This window comes from Garra rufa, chromosome 15 (assembly GCF_049309525.1).
Source record: "Garra rufa chromosome 15, GarRuf1.0, whole genome shotgun sequence".
Classification (NCBI taxonomy): Eukaryota; Metazoa; Chordata; class Actinopteri; order Cypriniformes; family Cyprinidae; genus Garra; species Garra rufa.
This window is the reverse complement of record NC_133375.1, coordinates 32777282-32790913: the sequence shown is the minus strand read 5'-3', so window position 1 is coordinate 32790913 and position 13632 is coordinate 32777282. Positions and strand designations below refer to the sequence as shown.

General features: G+C 36.1%; 1 protein-coding gene across 1 annotated transcript in view; it reads right to left on the bottom strand.

Annotated features, from left to right (window-relative positions):
• Positions 1–459: 459 nt before the first annotated feature.
• The window catches only part of LOC141287723 (xenotropic and polytropic retrovirus receptor 1 homolog), a 99550-nt gene continuing 86377 nt past the window's right edge, over positions 460–13632 (bottom strand). Inside the window, exons 3-10 of the mRNA XM_073819859.1 lie at positions 10387–10488; positions 5368–5588; positions 4728–4877; positions 4458–4541; positions 2545–2626; positions 2213–2400; positions 1801–1980; positions 460–606 (exon numbers count right to left, since the gene is read on the bottom strand). Of these exons, the coding sequence (XP_073675960.1) occupies positions 460–606; positions 1801–1980; positions 2213–2400; positions 2545–2626; positions 4458–4541; positions 4728–4877; positions 5368–5588; positions 10387–10488 (1154 nt within the window). The remainder of the gene's footprint in view (positions 607–1800; positions 1981–2212; positions 2401–2544; positions 2627–4457; positions 4542–4727; positions 4878–5367; positions 5589–10386; positions 10489–13632) is intronic.

Below are 13632 nucleotides of genomic sequence, written 5' to 3'. Positions count from 1 at the left end.
CACATTGTTTTTTTCTTTTTTCCACATATTTTTCTGTAGCTCAAATCACACTACCCTATGAAATGAAATGCTACCTCTCTCAGCCTTCAGGCCACTGCTGACATTTCCCAGCGACACAGTTTTGCACTACACCGATCTATGCCATCCTACTCTCGAGGCTCAAATGCCAGTGAAAATCGATTTCTCCCTACATAGAGCCTGATCAGTTATTTTTACCTGACGAAACAGGTGAAGACGGTCCACAAAAACGCTTTTAAACATACAGGTCTGAATGTGAGGTACATTTCAAGGTTACAGCTGCATGTGCAATGCACAGCTTGAGTGTGACAGCGTGTGTTTGAGCTCTGGGAAGAAAGCCACCCACAGTTTGGCCATCAGTACGTGTCGGTTTTAATCTACAGGAAGTGTGTGTGTGTGTCTGCGTGCGCTGCGCTCCAAGGAATAAGGCTCCAGTCTGGGTCAATTAGATGTGGGGAGGGCAGTGAGACAGAGGCAGGCGGCCACTGATGGCTCCATCCCAATAATGATTGCACAGGCACAGTCTTCACATCCGCAGAGATAGAGCTGCAATCTATTTTCCCTCACCTCACTGCCCCGTGCCTCACACTGAGACACACGCATAATCGCACACACAGACCTCATTCAAACACTCTGTACACACAATTTTAGTGTCAGTAATTTTTTTTTTGAAAGAAATTAATACTTTTATTCAGCAAGGATTATTAAACTGATATTAAAAGTGACAGTAAAGACATTTATGATGTCACAAAACATCTATATTTTAATAAATGCTGCCATTTAGAACTTTCTATTCATCAAAGAATCCTGAAACATATTATGGTTTCTGCAAAAAATATTAAGAATTAACACTGATAAAAAAATATGTTTGTTGAGCGTCAAATCAGCATATTAGAATGATTTCTGAAGGACATTGAAGACTAGAATAATGACTGCTTTTGATCACAGAAATAAATTACATTTTAAAATATATTCAAATAGAAAGCAGTCATTTTAAATAGTAAAATATTTCACAATATTACTGCTTTTGCTAAATTTTGGATCAAATAAAAGCAGGCTTGGAGAGCATAAGAGTATTCTTTAAAAAACATAAAAAAATTTACAGTTCAAAACTTTTGACCGGTAGTTTATATTAAAGTACAGAACAGTTTTAAATTCTAATATTTCACAACATTTTTACTGTATTTTTGATTGGATAAATGCAGCCTTGGTGAGCATAAGACACTTCTTTCACATTAAACATCTCAGATTTCAGACTTTTGAACAGTAGTGTACACAGTATCTTTACATAGGCCAGTGGGAAAAACAATTGGTACTACTATAAAATTAATACAAACGAACAGGGAAAATAAAATGGATGAAGCTGTTTGTGCATTGAAATGAGGCATTTAGCTCTTAACTAATTTGATTGAATTTGTTATAACTGTGTCTGAACAGGTGGCTTTGCTATTAGCAGTGTGATTGTGGTGAAAACATTAACATTTTATTGTCTTAAACAAGACAGAACATAATGCTTTCAAATGCTGTTTATAACCAATTTTGCTTGTAATTTGACACATTTGGAAGTGAAACTAGATGTTTAAAGAGAAAAAAATAGGACTTTTAAAATCCATCTGGAACTGATTGGATCATAAAAAATGGGTGTTGCATATCTGCATGGAGCCAAATAACAGCATGAAATAGTCTGTGCCGCCCACATTTTTTCACTATTTTTTACTATCATTCATTTTTGTGGTTATTAGAAGCTGTATGTTTGTCAAATGTAATGGTTTTGTCTCTCACCAGAAGTTTGATGAGCCAGAAACGAGATTTGTAGTAGGCAGTTTTGAAGGGGCAGATGAGAAAGAGCACCATGAAGCCGTAGAGGATGAGGGGGTTCGCCTGCATAGGGAGCCAAGTGAAGTCCGCAAACAGACAGGATAGGATGCTGAGACACCACAACACCCCCAAAAACCCGGCAATCTATAGAAATAGAAAAGGAAAAAAGAGCAAATTGAACATCCAGATGCATTATCTGATTCTGATTCTGATTCTGAATCTGATTCAGATTCAGATGCATTAGAATGATTTCTGAAGGAACATGTGACACTTTGTAAGCACTTCTTTCAAAAACATAAAAAATCTAACAAACGCAACTTTTGAAAGGCAGTGTAAAGGCTTCCTGTAAAGTTTCCTTCTACATGACGTGTCTTACCTCAAACAGATGTTGATGTGAAAGATTGTTTCGAGGGTTCAGCTCAAAGATCAGCACATGATTGACACCCGCCTGCCTCCAGCCATAAGTGTTAATCCCCAAGAGGAAAAGAAACTCAACCAACAGGAAACCGCCACGGTAGATGCGCACCAGTGGCCAGATATTCTGATTACGAATGAAAAAAGCACCTGGAAAGACAGAATAAGCCACACAGTTGGATTAGTTGACACTGTTCTATCATAAATGAGCCATGTATTAGCATAAGTGCTGGATGAAATGTGTGTAACAAGATGTATATGGACTAAGTGTGTAACAAGGTTAAAAAACTGTACCAGTAAGGACGAAGGCGACAGCCAGGACAATGAAGACCCCACAGTACAGTCCCACACGAAAGGTGGTCCAGGCAGGTGCAGGCTGAGGTCAAGAAAAAGCACATACTATATATAAATAACTGCAGTTCTTATTCTGAAGCAAGGAATTCCTCTCAAAGTAGCTTTTTAACCACAAATGCTCATCTTGCACTACCTCAACCTCACGCATTACGTAATCACACATGCGTAATGTAGGCAGAAGTACAGACCCAGTGTTTACAAGAGATCCTGTTGGAGGAGAAAGTTGCATGCGCATTGCAGATCTAGTGCAAGATGATTTGTGGTTAAAAAGTATTTACATATATATTTTTTTTAGAAAACGACCAATCGTTTCACTAGATAAGACCCTTATTCCTTGGCTGGTATCATGTAGAGTCCTCGAAGCAGCATTAAAACTGCAATCTGAACCTTCAACCCATCAATCCCAATTGAAGTCCACTATATGGAAAAAAATCTGGGAATGTTTTCCTCAAAAACCTTTAACATTTCAAGTTCAGTCATTACATTTACTTAGAATAGTTAGCTAGTAGATGGCTTCGACACAAACAATCCTGTTTCCTTCTTTTAAGTTCTACAAACCATATTTGACATTTATGTTATGCAAAGGTCAGGGAGACAAATACATTCTCTCTTTTAAAGGTGAAAGTTCCTGCAATGTATTGTACATGATGTTACAAGCACAGGTGTATCTCTCCGCCCACGCTGCCTTTTGCATTAAATAGTTCCTGAGTACTTACACAACTGTTATTGACCTAGAACTAAAAGTACTGCATGAAAAGATTCTGCAGATATTTTCCACATGCTTTTCATGTTCTGTTGCTATTATGATATTCTTCGACTACCTTTGTTGCTTTCCATGTGGGTTTTGCTTTAGTATTTAGTATATTTACCACTAAAATAATCATAAAAATAATCTACATGCACTTTATTAAGACCCAACAAGTCCTGAAACCCTAAACAGAAGTAACATTTCCATGGATGGCTGATGAATGGATCAAGTTAAATTTTCAGTTTTCACAAGTTATGAAGAATCAACCAGAGATCTATTATGCCCCTTTTTACAATATGTAATATAAGTCTCAGGTGTCCCCAGAATACCCCACAGATCATTTATTATCATATTGAGAATGCCCATTTTGAGTAAAAGCAGCAACACGATGTTTTTGTGCAAGACTCTTTAAATGCAAATGAGCTGCTGCTCCCCGCCGCTTTTTCCAGAATAGGGCTGTGCCTTTACTGCTCATATCTAAGATACTCAGCTAAAAACATCTGTATGGTTTTGATTATCATGTCTATCATGCTGAAATCATGCGTTTTGAAATCATATTTGTTTAAACTTCTGATATATAGGTTTTCTGTGAGGCTGTCTTCTCTGAGGCTGGGACTCTAAATAGTGTTCTGTGCTCGTCTGTTTAACTAATGACAGAACAATTAGCATGCTTTGCTCAAACGTTTGCCATGGCGTTAGAACTTGGTACACTGTTGTTGCTTGTGAAAACTAAATGGTGGCAGCATAGGTAGAAACGTGCAAATTAAGGAGCAGTAACTTTATAATAAGATCCCCTTTCAACGTCACAGGGGGAGCGAAATCTGAGCAGCTCTTTTTTACACATTCTCGAGAGAAAGGCTAACCAAAACCAAGTTACTAGGTTGTCCTGTTTCACGTCTGGGTTGGAAGATACATCAAGGACCAGATTATAGCATTTAAACACGGAAAAAGTCAGATTTTCATTTGTCTCCTTTAAGTGTATTTGTCAAGCTATTAAAATGGGCTTTCAGACACCAAACCTAACAGGTGGACAACCAAAACATTACACAATTGCTGCGTGCATGTGTGTGTGTGTCTGCATTTACAGTCAGAGTTTCTTTCTCACCTGTGCTGCTCCAAGAGGGGGCACCCTCAGCCTCTTCATTGCCTTTTGACGGTCACCTCCTTCCAGCTCTGTGGTCACCAGAGCCTGAGCACACAAGGGCCAAAGGTCAAACGCCATACTTCAGTTTAGTCATTTCTGTATCATTTAATGTACTCTAGAGGTTTAAGCATCATTTATATTTTTCAGCATGGGAGTTTGGGGTAACTAATACAATCTGATCATGATACGACTAGGAAGTAATAATTCCAAACGTGGAGCCAGGAAGTCTACCTCGGTCTCAGAGATGAGCTGTGTGATCTTCTTACAGGTGTAAAATGGAGCCACTTCCACGTGAGCCACACGCCAATCAGCTCCACGTGGTGTATCCAGAATCTTGTCATGTTTCTTCAGAATCTTACGGAATCCAGTGAAGTTCAGATTCTGTATGGGATTAGAGAAAATCAGAATATGAAATAAATATGTGAAATTAAGAATTCTTGTCCTTTTTTGTACACATCTAAAACACGAAAGAGCAATTTCTAGTTCTTTATGTTAAGACATGTCTACTCAGTCCTTAATAATTAGACATTTTAGAAAATAAAACATGCAATGAAATATATATTCCAGCTCTGTGCACTTTGGACATCTGGTGCATCCTGGGATAAATATATCTTTTTAAACTGTATTAAAGCAGTTCACATATGCACTGCCATTCAATTTGGGATCAATAGGTATAAAAGTAAAATGAATGAGAATCCTGCTGAAAGAACCAGCATATACTGAGCTTTGGGTGTCATCTTGCCAGCAGAGAACAACAAAAAAATAAAAAAGACAGTGAAAAGGTCAAGAAACCCAAGAGGGATTCAGGACAACATTCACAACAGGAGACAAACAACTACAACAACAACAAAAAACATGACAAATATCAGACCTGGTAGTTCTGCAGGAGGATGAGGCTGAGGTAGAACTCGCTGAAGGCCAGCTGCAGGTCTTTGATGTTGCGATGTTTGTTGCGCTCTTTGTTGGACAAAGGCAGCACCGTTTTGCGGCGACTGCGCAGCCCTGGAACGTTGCTCTCCCGCTGGGCATCCAGAGACGTCTGCAGCTCATTCTGCAAAGTTGCGAATCGGCGCTGTGCCTCAGCCAGTTTCTCTGTAAAATCCAAAAAGAGAAGACAACATTAATCATTAAGTTTTATAGACAATTACCATTTCCTTTGATTTACGACCTTTGAGAGAACATGGACAACAAAAAGCCTTGTTATGCACCAGGATGGAAAAATTACATCTTAAATGCATTAAAAACTATCCGACTATGCCCACTGAGAGACATAAAGCCTGCTTGTGCCAGAATCCACTTTGCATGACAAATAAATCCCTCATTCTACCCATCAACTGGAAAGTAAAGCAGACAGATTTCCTGTTAGAGATGAGCCTCTTCCTGTAAGGGCGATATCTCAGACAGCATTATCCACGCTGGCCTGCATCCCAGCGCAGTTTGGTGAACAGGACCCTGCTCACCCATCTCACTTTCAGAGGAAGGAAATGGGATATTATGTTCAGCAGACATGTAAATACTGGGAATCCTGCTGGCATACGGGTTATAACCCTCTGTAAGGGACTGAGGAGACCAAGAGGAAAAAGGGAGTGAGAAGAACTGTCTCTTGAAAAGTCAAAATAGTTATACAAACTGAATTGTGAGATATAAACTCACAATTCTGACTTTTTTTCTCAGCCACTGAATTAAAAAATAAAAAAAGCTAATTGCAACTTTTTATCTCATAATTCTGACTTTTTTCCTCGCAATTGCTAGTTTACATCTTGCAATTCTGCTGTTTTTTCTCAGAATTAAGAGATAAATTCACAAATGTGAGTTATAAAGTCAGAATTGAGGAATATAAACTTGAAATTGCGAGAAAAAATTTCAGAATTGAGGGATATAAACTTGAAATTGTGAGAAAAAAAGTCAGAATTGCGAGATATAAACTCACAATTCTGACTTTTTTCTCAGCCACTGAATAAAAAAAAAGCTAATTGCAATTTTTTTATCTAATAATTCTGACTTTTTTCCTTGCAATTACTAGTTTACATCTTGCAATTCTGCTATTTTTTCTCAGAATTAAGAGATAAATTCACAATTGTGAGTAAGAATTGAGGAATATAAACTTGAAATTGTGAGAAAAAAAGTCAGAATTGCGAGATATAAACTCACAATTCTGACTTTTTACTCTGCCACAGAATAAACAGGGCTAATTGCGACTTCTTATTTTACAATTCTGACTTTTTTTCCTCGCAATTACGAGTTTACAATTTTTACTTTTTTCTTAGAATTGTGAAATATAAATTCGCATTTGCAAAGTCATAAAGTCAGAATTAAGGGATATAAACTCGAAATTGCAAGAAAAGATATAAACTCACAATTCTGACTTTTTTCTCCGCCACTGAATAAAAAAATAAAAGGGCTAATTGCGGGCTTATTTTACAATTCTGACTCAAAACTGCGCGTTTACATCTCACAATTTTGACTTTTTTTTCAGAATTGAGAGATAAATTCACAATTGTGAGTTATAAAGTCAGAATTAAGGGATATAAACTCGGAATTGCGAGAAAAAAGCCAGTATTGCGAGATATAAACTTAAAAACTTCGCCACTGAATAAAAAATAAAAAGGGCTAATTGCGACTTCTTATTTCACAATTCTGACCTTTTTTCTCGCAATTACAAGTTTACATCTCACAATTTTGACTTTTTTTCTCTGAATTATGAGATATAAATTCGCATTTGCAAATTATACAGCTAGAATTGTGAGATATAAACTTACAATTCTGACTTCTTTTCTCCGCCACTGAAGAAAAAAATGTAAAAAAGCTAATTGCGACTTCTTATCTTACAGTGGTCTCCAAACTTACATTTTTAGTTTGCTGTGTTGTTTGTGAAGTAATAAAGTCAGAATTGAGGGGCATAAACTTGAAATTGCAAGAAAAAATCTGAAACAATTCTGACTTTTTTTCTCCGCCACTGAATAAAAAATAGAAAGGGCTAATTGTGACTTCTTATTTCACAACTCTGACTTTTTTTCTCGCATTTGCGAGTTTACATCTCACAATTGTTACTTTTTTCTCAGAATTGCATGATGCAAACTTTATATCTTGCAATTGGAAGTTTACATCTCACAATTCTGACTTATTGAGTTATAAAGTCAGAATTGATGGATATAAACTCTCAAATGTGAGAAAAAAAGTCAGAACTGTGATATAAACTTGCAATTCTGAAATAAAAATGTCACAATTGCTAGATGTAAACACGCAAATGCGAGAAAAAAATACAGATTTATGAGATTAAATGTCACAATGACTCTTTTTTATTTTAATTCAGTGGCGGAAATGGGCTTCTATAGGAATACATTCAAAAACATCTAAAAAATATTAAAAAACTGCATACATGGCAAAAAGAGAAAAAAATCTTACAGATTTTAGCCAGTTTGAAAAAAGTATCTAGCTGACAAGTTTAAATAGTTGACCAGTAAAACTTGCAAACAAACATCACAGAAAACTAAAAATATAAGTTTGGACAGCATTAATAATGCAAATACATAAAAAGATAAGATGACAGGACATCAGTTTAATAGCATAAGTCCAGAAAAACATTGGCTGTGCACAAAGATTTGACCTTAAAAAACATATCGAATAGACTGCGTAACCTCAATGTAAATATAGAGTCCAGTCAACAATAATAGTCTGACTATGGTCTGTGCTTCTGCAGGCTGAACGTGGCTAAGATGGTGCTAAGAATTTATGTGCTTATCAGATCTCGTCCACTGGGACAAAGACTGCATGTACTCAAGGTTTAGAAGCTATGTTGTTAATTCAAGACCATTTAGGGGGGAGGCAGGGGTCTCAGTCATAACACAGTCTGGGTCAACGAAACAGAATTAGTTATAGTGCACTAACAGCGGCTGCCATCCAGATATAGATTTCAATTCTAAAGGGCATCGTATATGATAATGCCTTGCATTTCACCTCATAAACCTTCATAACAGGCCTGTGTATGCATGGAAAACATTATCTGCAGAGCTAAGTAACTAAATTAGTATTTGTTTGAATATCATTCTTTTTCTTTCCTATTTTATCGAACACAATTTTTGAGGAAACAAAACTTTATATTGTCTTATTTTGTCCTTGTGGAAAAAAAAACATCCAAAATAAAAGTATGGGGTCAGAGATTTTTCCAGCTCAGTGGACTTGCCAGCTTTCTTTGGCTGAGCAACTCCATTAGAGTTTATTTTGGTCCACCTATCAAACCTGCAGCACTGAGGGAGTGAATGATTTTCACTGGCAACTGGAGTATAAAAAGACTAAACCCATATTAAAAGCAGAATTGATGCTTTCATGATAAATTATTAATGTACTTCTTCTTTGTTTCAGAATAAATGCTGATCCATCTGTCTCAGCTCATTTTTAGATTCTGATTTAGAAGAAGAATTAGCTACTTTTATTTTCTCATTCACATGCTAACAATGCATCAATATACAAACAAAGCTTTAATCTCAAGCTTTTTTATTCTTGTTTGTCATGCCATGCCCTAACCAGCCACTAGAGGCAGTAGAGCACAGTCATTCCTGCTGCCCTGAACAACACAGCTTATGTTGCAGTGTGCATATATTATTAGTCCAAACATAGTCTATTCCCCTTGACGCATGTCAAAACGACTACAGCCGGCATTACCTATTACATCATGTTCCCAAATAGTGCTGTACACCCAGAGCTCATGTACGGGGAATCCCTTGACGGAATTTAGCTGGCCGCTGCAGTTCAACCACACAGTAAAGACTGTTTCCACTTGTGCTATTTATGAGTTACAGAAAGAACGTAATAATCATTGCCAAACAGTTCGGGTTATTAAAAGATAACTAGTTAATGTTCAACAAAGCTCTCTTGTATTCCTCAAAAAAGTTATTGTAAGACTGATCGAGGATATAGACACTTTCATTTTGTGTTAAGATATAACAGTTTATTATATACACTCACTTTTGGAGCAAATATGATTTTTTTTTTCAATTAAAATAATACTTTTATTGAGCAGAATTGCATTAAATTAATCAAAAATGACATTAGTATTTTTAGGGTTAGAAATTCTAAATCCTAACATACAGTTGAGGTCAAAAGTTTAGATACACCTTGCAGAATCTGCAACATGTTAATTATTTTACCAAAATAAGAGGGTTCATACAAAATGCATGTTAATTTTTATTAAGTACTGACCTGTTAAGATATTTAATTATAAAAAATGACTTTAACATGTAGTCCACAAGAGAATATAATAGTTGAATTTATAAAAATGACCCTGTTCAAAAGTTTACATACACTTGATTCTTAATGCCGTGTTGTTGCCTGAATGATCCACAGCTTTTTGTTGTTGTTGTTGTTGTTGTTCGTGAATCCCATGAGTTAAACTGCCTGCTGTTTATCAGAAAAATCCTTCAGGTCTGCATTTTTGTGTATTTGAACCCTTTTCAACAATGATTGTATGATTTTGAGATCCATCTTTTCACACTGAGACAACTGAGAGACTCACATGCAATTTTTACAGAAGGTTCAAACACGCACTGATGCTCTAGAAGGAAAAACGATGCACTTTCGGAATTAACTTTCTGAATTTGAAGGTCAGATCACTTTATTTTGTCTTCTGGGAATCATGTACGTATCTTCTGTAGCGTCTGAAGGGCAGTACTGAAAATATAATAAATTAAGATATGATACAAAATATATTTAAAGCAAAATAAGAAAAATGTTCATTCTGTTCAAAAGTTTACCCCTTGCTCTTAATGCACAGTTTTACCTTCTGGAGCATCGGTGAGTGTTTGAACCTTCTGTAATAGTTGCAAATGAGTCCCTCAGTTGTGTATATAATTTTTTTTCCAACATTTTTGAAGTCATGTAAGGAAAACAATACCTGAATAGAATGTGTTGATTTTGGAGAGCTCCTTTTCGCACGTCTGAAAGAACTTCTCCTCAAACTTGGCATAGTACCGTTTGACAGTGTCTTCATCTGTGACTGAAAGAGACAAAACAAAGATGTAAATCTATGTTCATTTTCATTTTCAGCAGCTGGCATTGATCCACTTAGACTGGAGATTCATACATCCCAAAACCTACATCAACATTCACAGCCTCTATCTTTTATACTGCCTCTTTAAGGCCAAAGAGAGTTATAAAACCAGTGCTTTCAGCTTTAAACTACAAATTCCAGATTACCAATGTGATACATGCATTTATGTTAAAATGTAATGACTGTAAAAGCCAAGATTTAAACATGTTTTACAGTGCAGCTGTCTGTCGCTTCCACTCTGCTGTCTTTAGTAAAGGAAGAAAGCCTGAGGCTTTTGGCTGTCGAAGTTGTCTCTCTCTATAAATAAGCCAGAGTCAGGTAAAAGCTTTTAGCATCTATTACAAGAAGATATTAATCAGATACAACCACTCGCATCTACTTAAGGTTATACAGATCCATGCATTAAATATCGCCTTTGCATATAAAGTACGAAAGTCAGATTCATTAACAAACACATCTGAGTCTGTGGGTTCTATGGTTACACATCAGTTCAGTGGATTTATTTCACTATAATGAGACTATAACTAAAACTGACATCACTATGGTCCAAAAAAAACAATGAACACTGAACTTGAAATATCACTGTCTTACAATTTACATTTTGTAAACAAAAACATCATTTGCAAATGGAGCTCAAGGAATTTATTATTATGTGCAATACTTTTTTAAGGCTTCTTTGTGTGAGCATTTTACTTTTGAAGCGTCTACACATGTTGACAACAAAGAGAAAGACATAATGACCCAGGATGCCCTCTGACCCCTGCCATCTCTCTGTGATGTATAGTGAAGAGAGAAAAAGTAATTCCCTACATCCATGGGCACCTGTTCCCCTAAATGACACATACAGCCCACATACAACAACTGTATACACAAAATATTAAAGTTCACCGTATCTCCAGTTTTCATGATAAATCAGATGTCTGATTTATTGTTTAGCTCTAAAAGCTAGTTTTTTAACATCTTATTGCACTTTCCTCATCTACTTGTCTTTTCTGCTGATAATACCAAGGTTGTGTGGACTGGGATAAATAATATCACATCCACAGTTCAATCAAATCCATATGGATAACGATCCATTTCTGTGCATTAAATAAGTCATAAATACCATTTCATGTCCCCTTAAACAAAATATGGCAAGAAAATTGAGACAAATAGCACAGCTTGTTACAAGAAAAGCATGTATGCTCATTAGGTCTGTGTTGTCACGGTAACAGAGGAAGCCCTGTGTGATGTCTTAAGTGGTGTCGCCCTGCTGTTTACCACAAGAGCCCTCGTTAGCCTTACAATGGCTTTATGACTCTGCCATGACCCTGACACAAAGGAACATGACTTCAGCAGGAAATTCACTTCAGAGAGAAACGAGAGAGGAGGATGAGACTAGACCGAAAACATGCATGCAAACACAATGAAGGTGCAGTTTGTGTGTATCATTGGAAAAAGAACTCAAACCCATAATGGGGTGGTATATCAAGAACACAAAATGCAAAGAAAGAGAAAACCTGTAGAGTATGTTGTCTACATTTAAAGTGTTAGTTCACCCAGAAATGGAAATTAGCCTATTATTTACTCATCCTCCATGCATCCTAGGTATGTATGACTTCCTTCTTTCAGATTAACCTAATTGGAGTTATATTAAAAATTATCCTGGCATTTCCAAGCTTTAGAATTGCGTAGATGTGTTTATCTTTACCAGTCCAAAACAAGTACAATAAAGTACATCCATCCATAATAAAAATGCATGGCTCCGGGGGGTGAATAAAGGCTTCCTGTAGCGAATCAATGCATTTTTATAAGAAAAATATCCATATTTAAAACGTAATAATCACTTTAATCTAGCTTGCGCTCACTGTTGTACACAGAATCAGCTCCGGGTGGATGGTGCAGGACGTTGACGTTGTGCCAATGAGTCTCGCAGAAACCAACATTTGTTTACAGGACCAAAGGAAGCAAAGTTTTCGTACTTTAGCAAAGGAAAACCAGCCTCCTCTTGGTTTATACCAAAATCATCTGACATTTTTCATTACAAATCCTCGGCCATCCGGAGCCATGTGAGGCACTTTTTTATTATGGATGGATGCACTTGATTAGATTTGTTTTGGACTGATGAAGAGAAACACCCGCCCATGCAATTCTAAAGCTTGGAAATGCCAGTATGATTTTTAATATAACTCCGATTAGGAAGTCATATACACCTAGGATGCCTGGAGGATGAGTAAATAATGGGCTAATTTAAAATTTTTGGGTGAACTAACCCTTTAAAGGTTAGTTCAGTACTGCACATGCAAGGTTGACAAGCAGAAGAAGATGCACTCGTCAGGGTACTCTTGTGAATGCAGGTCAAAGATCGACACAGAAGAGAAGAAATTAAATAATTATTGAATAATTATTTTGGTTTTCTTTGCACACAAAAAGTATTGCTGTAGCTTCCTAAAATTAAAGATCAACCACTGATGTCACATTGACTATTTTAGCATGTCCTTACTACCTTTCCGGGCCTTGAATGTGGAAGTTGCATTGCTTTCTATGCAGGGTCAGAAAGCTCTCTGATTTCATCAAAAATATCTTAATTTGTGTTCCGAAGACAAACAAAGATCTTTCAGGTTTGGAACAACATAAAAATGAAACAGAATTTTCATTTTTGGGTAAACTATATCTTCAATATTATACAGTTTTGCTGATGGATATTAACCCTATAAGGCATACTGTATCATATGTAATACACAGTTTTCTAAGGCCTTTAAATTATGATCAAACTGAAGAAAAAAAAATAGCTGAAACTTGTTAATTTTCTACTTTACTTTTTGTTCATTTTTATAAAACAAATGTAAGAATAACTTTTACATTATCAGTAATATTTCAAGATAAACACTTTTTGGAATGAAGCTACTTTTTTAGAAAAATTTTAAAATGTAAGTATCAAATGATATATCAGGCATTTGATATGTTTATTTAATTTCTCAATCATTTCTGTATTGCACTGCATTGTGTTTTGCCCCCAACAATATTAACCACAGAGCTCTGATCAATAAAATATAAAATTTATGTGCATTTTATGTATGTAGTCTTTAATAAAGGTCTCATTGATTTACA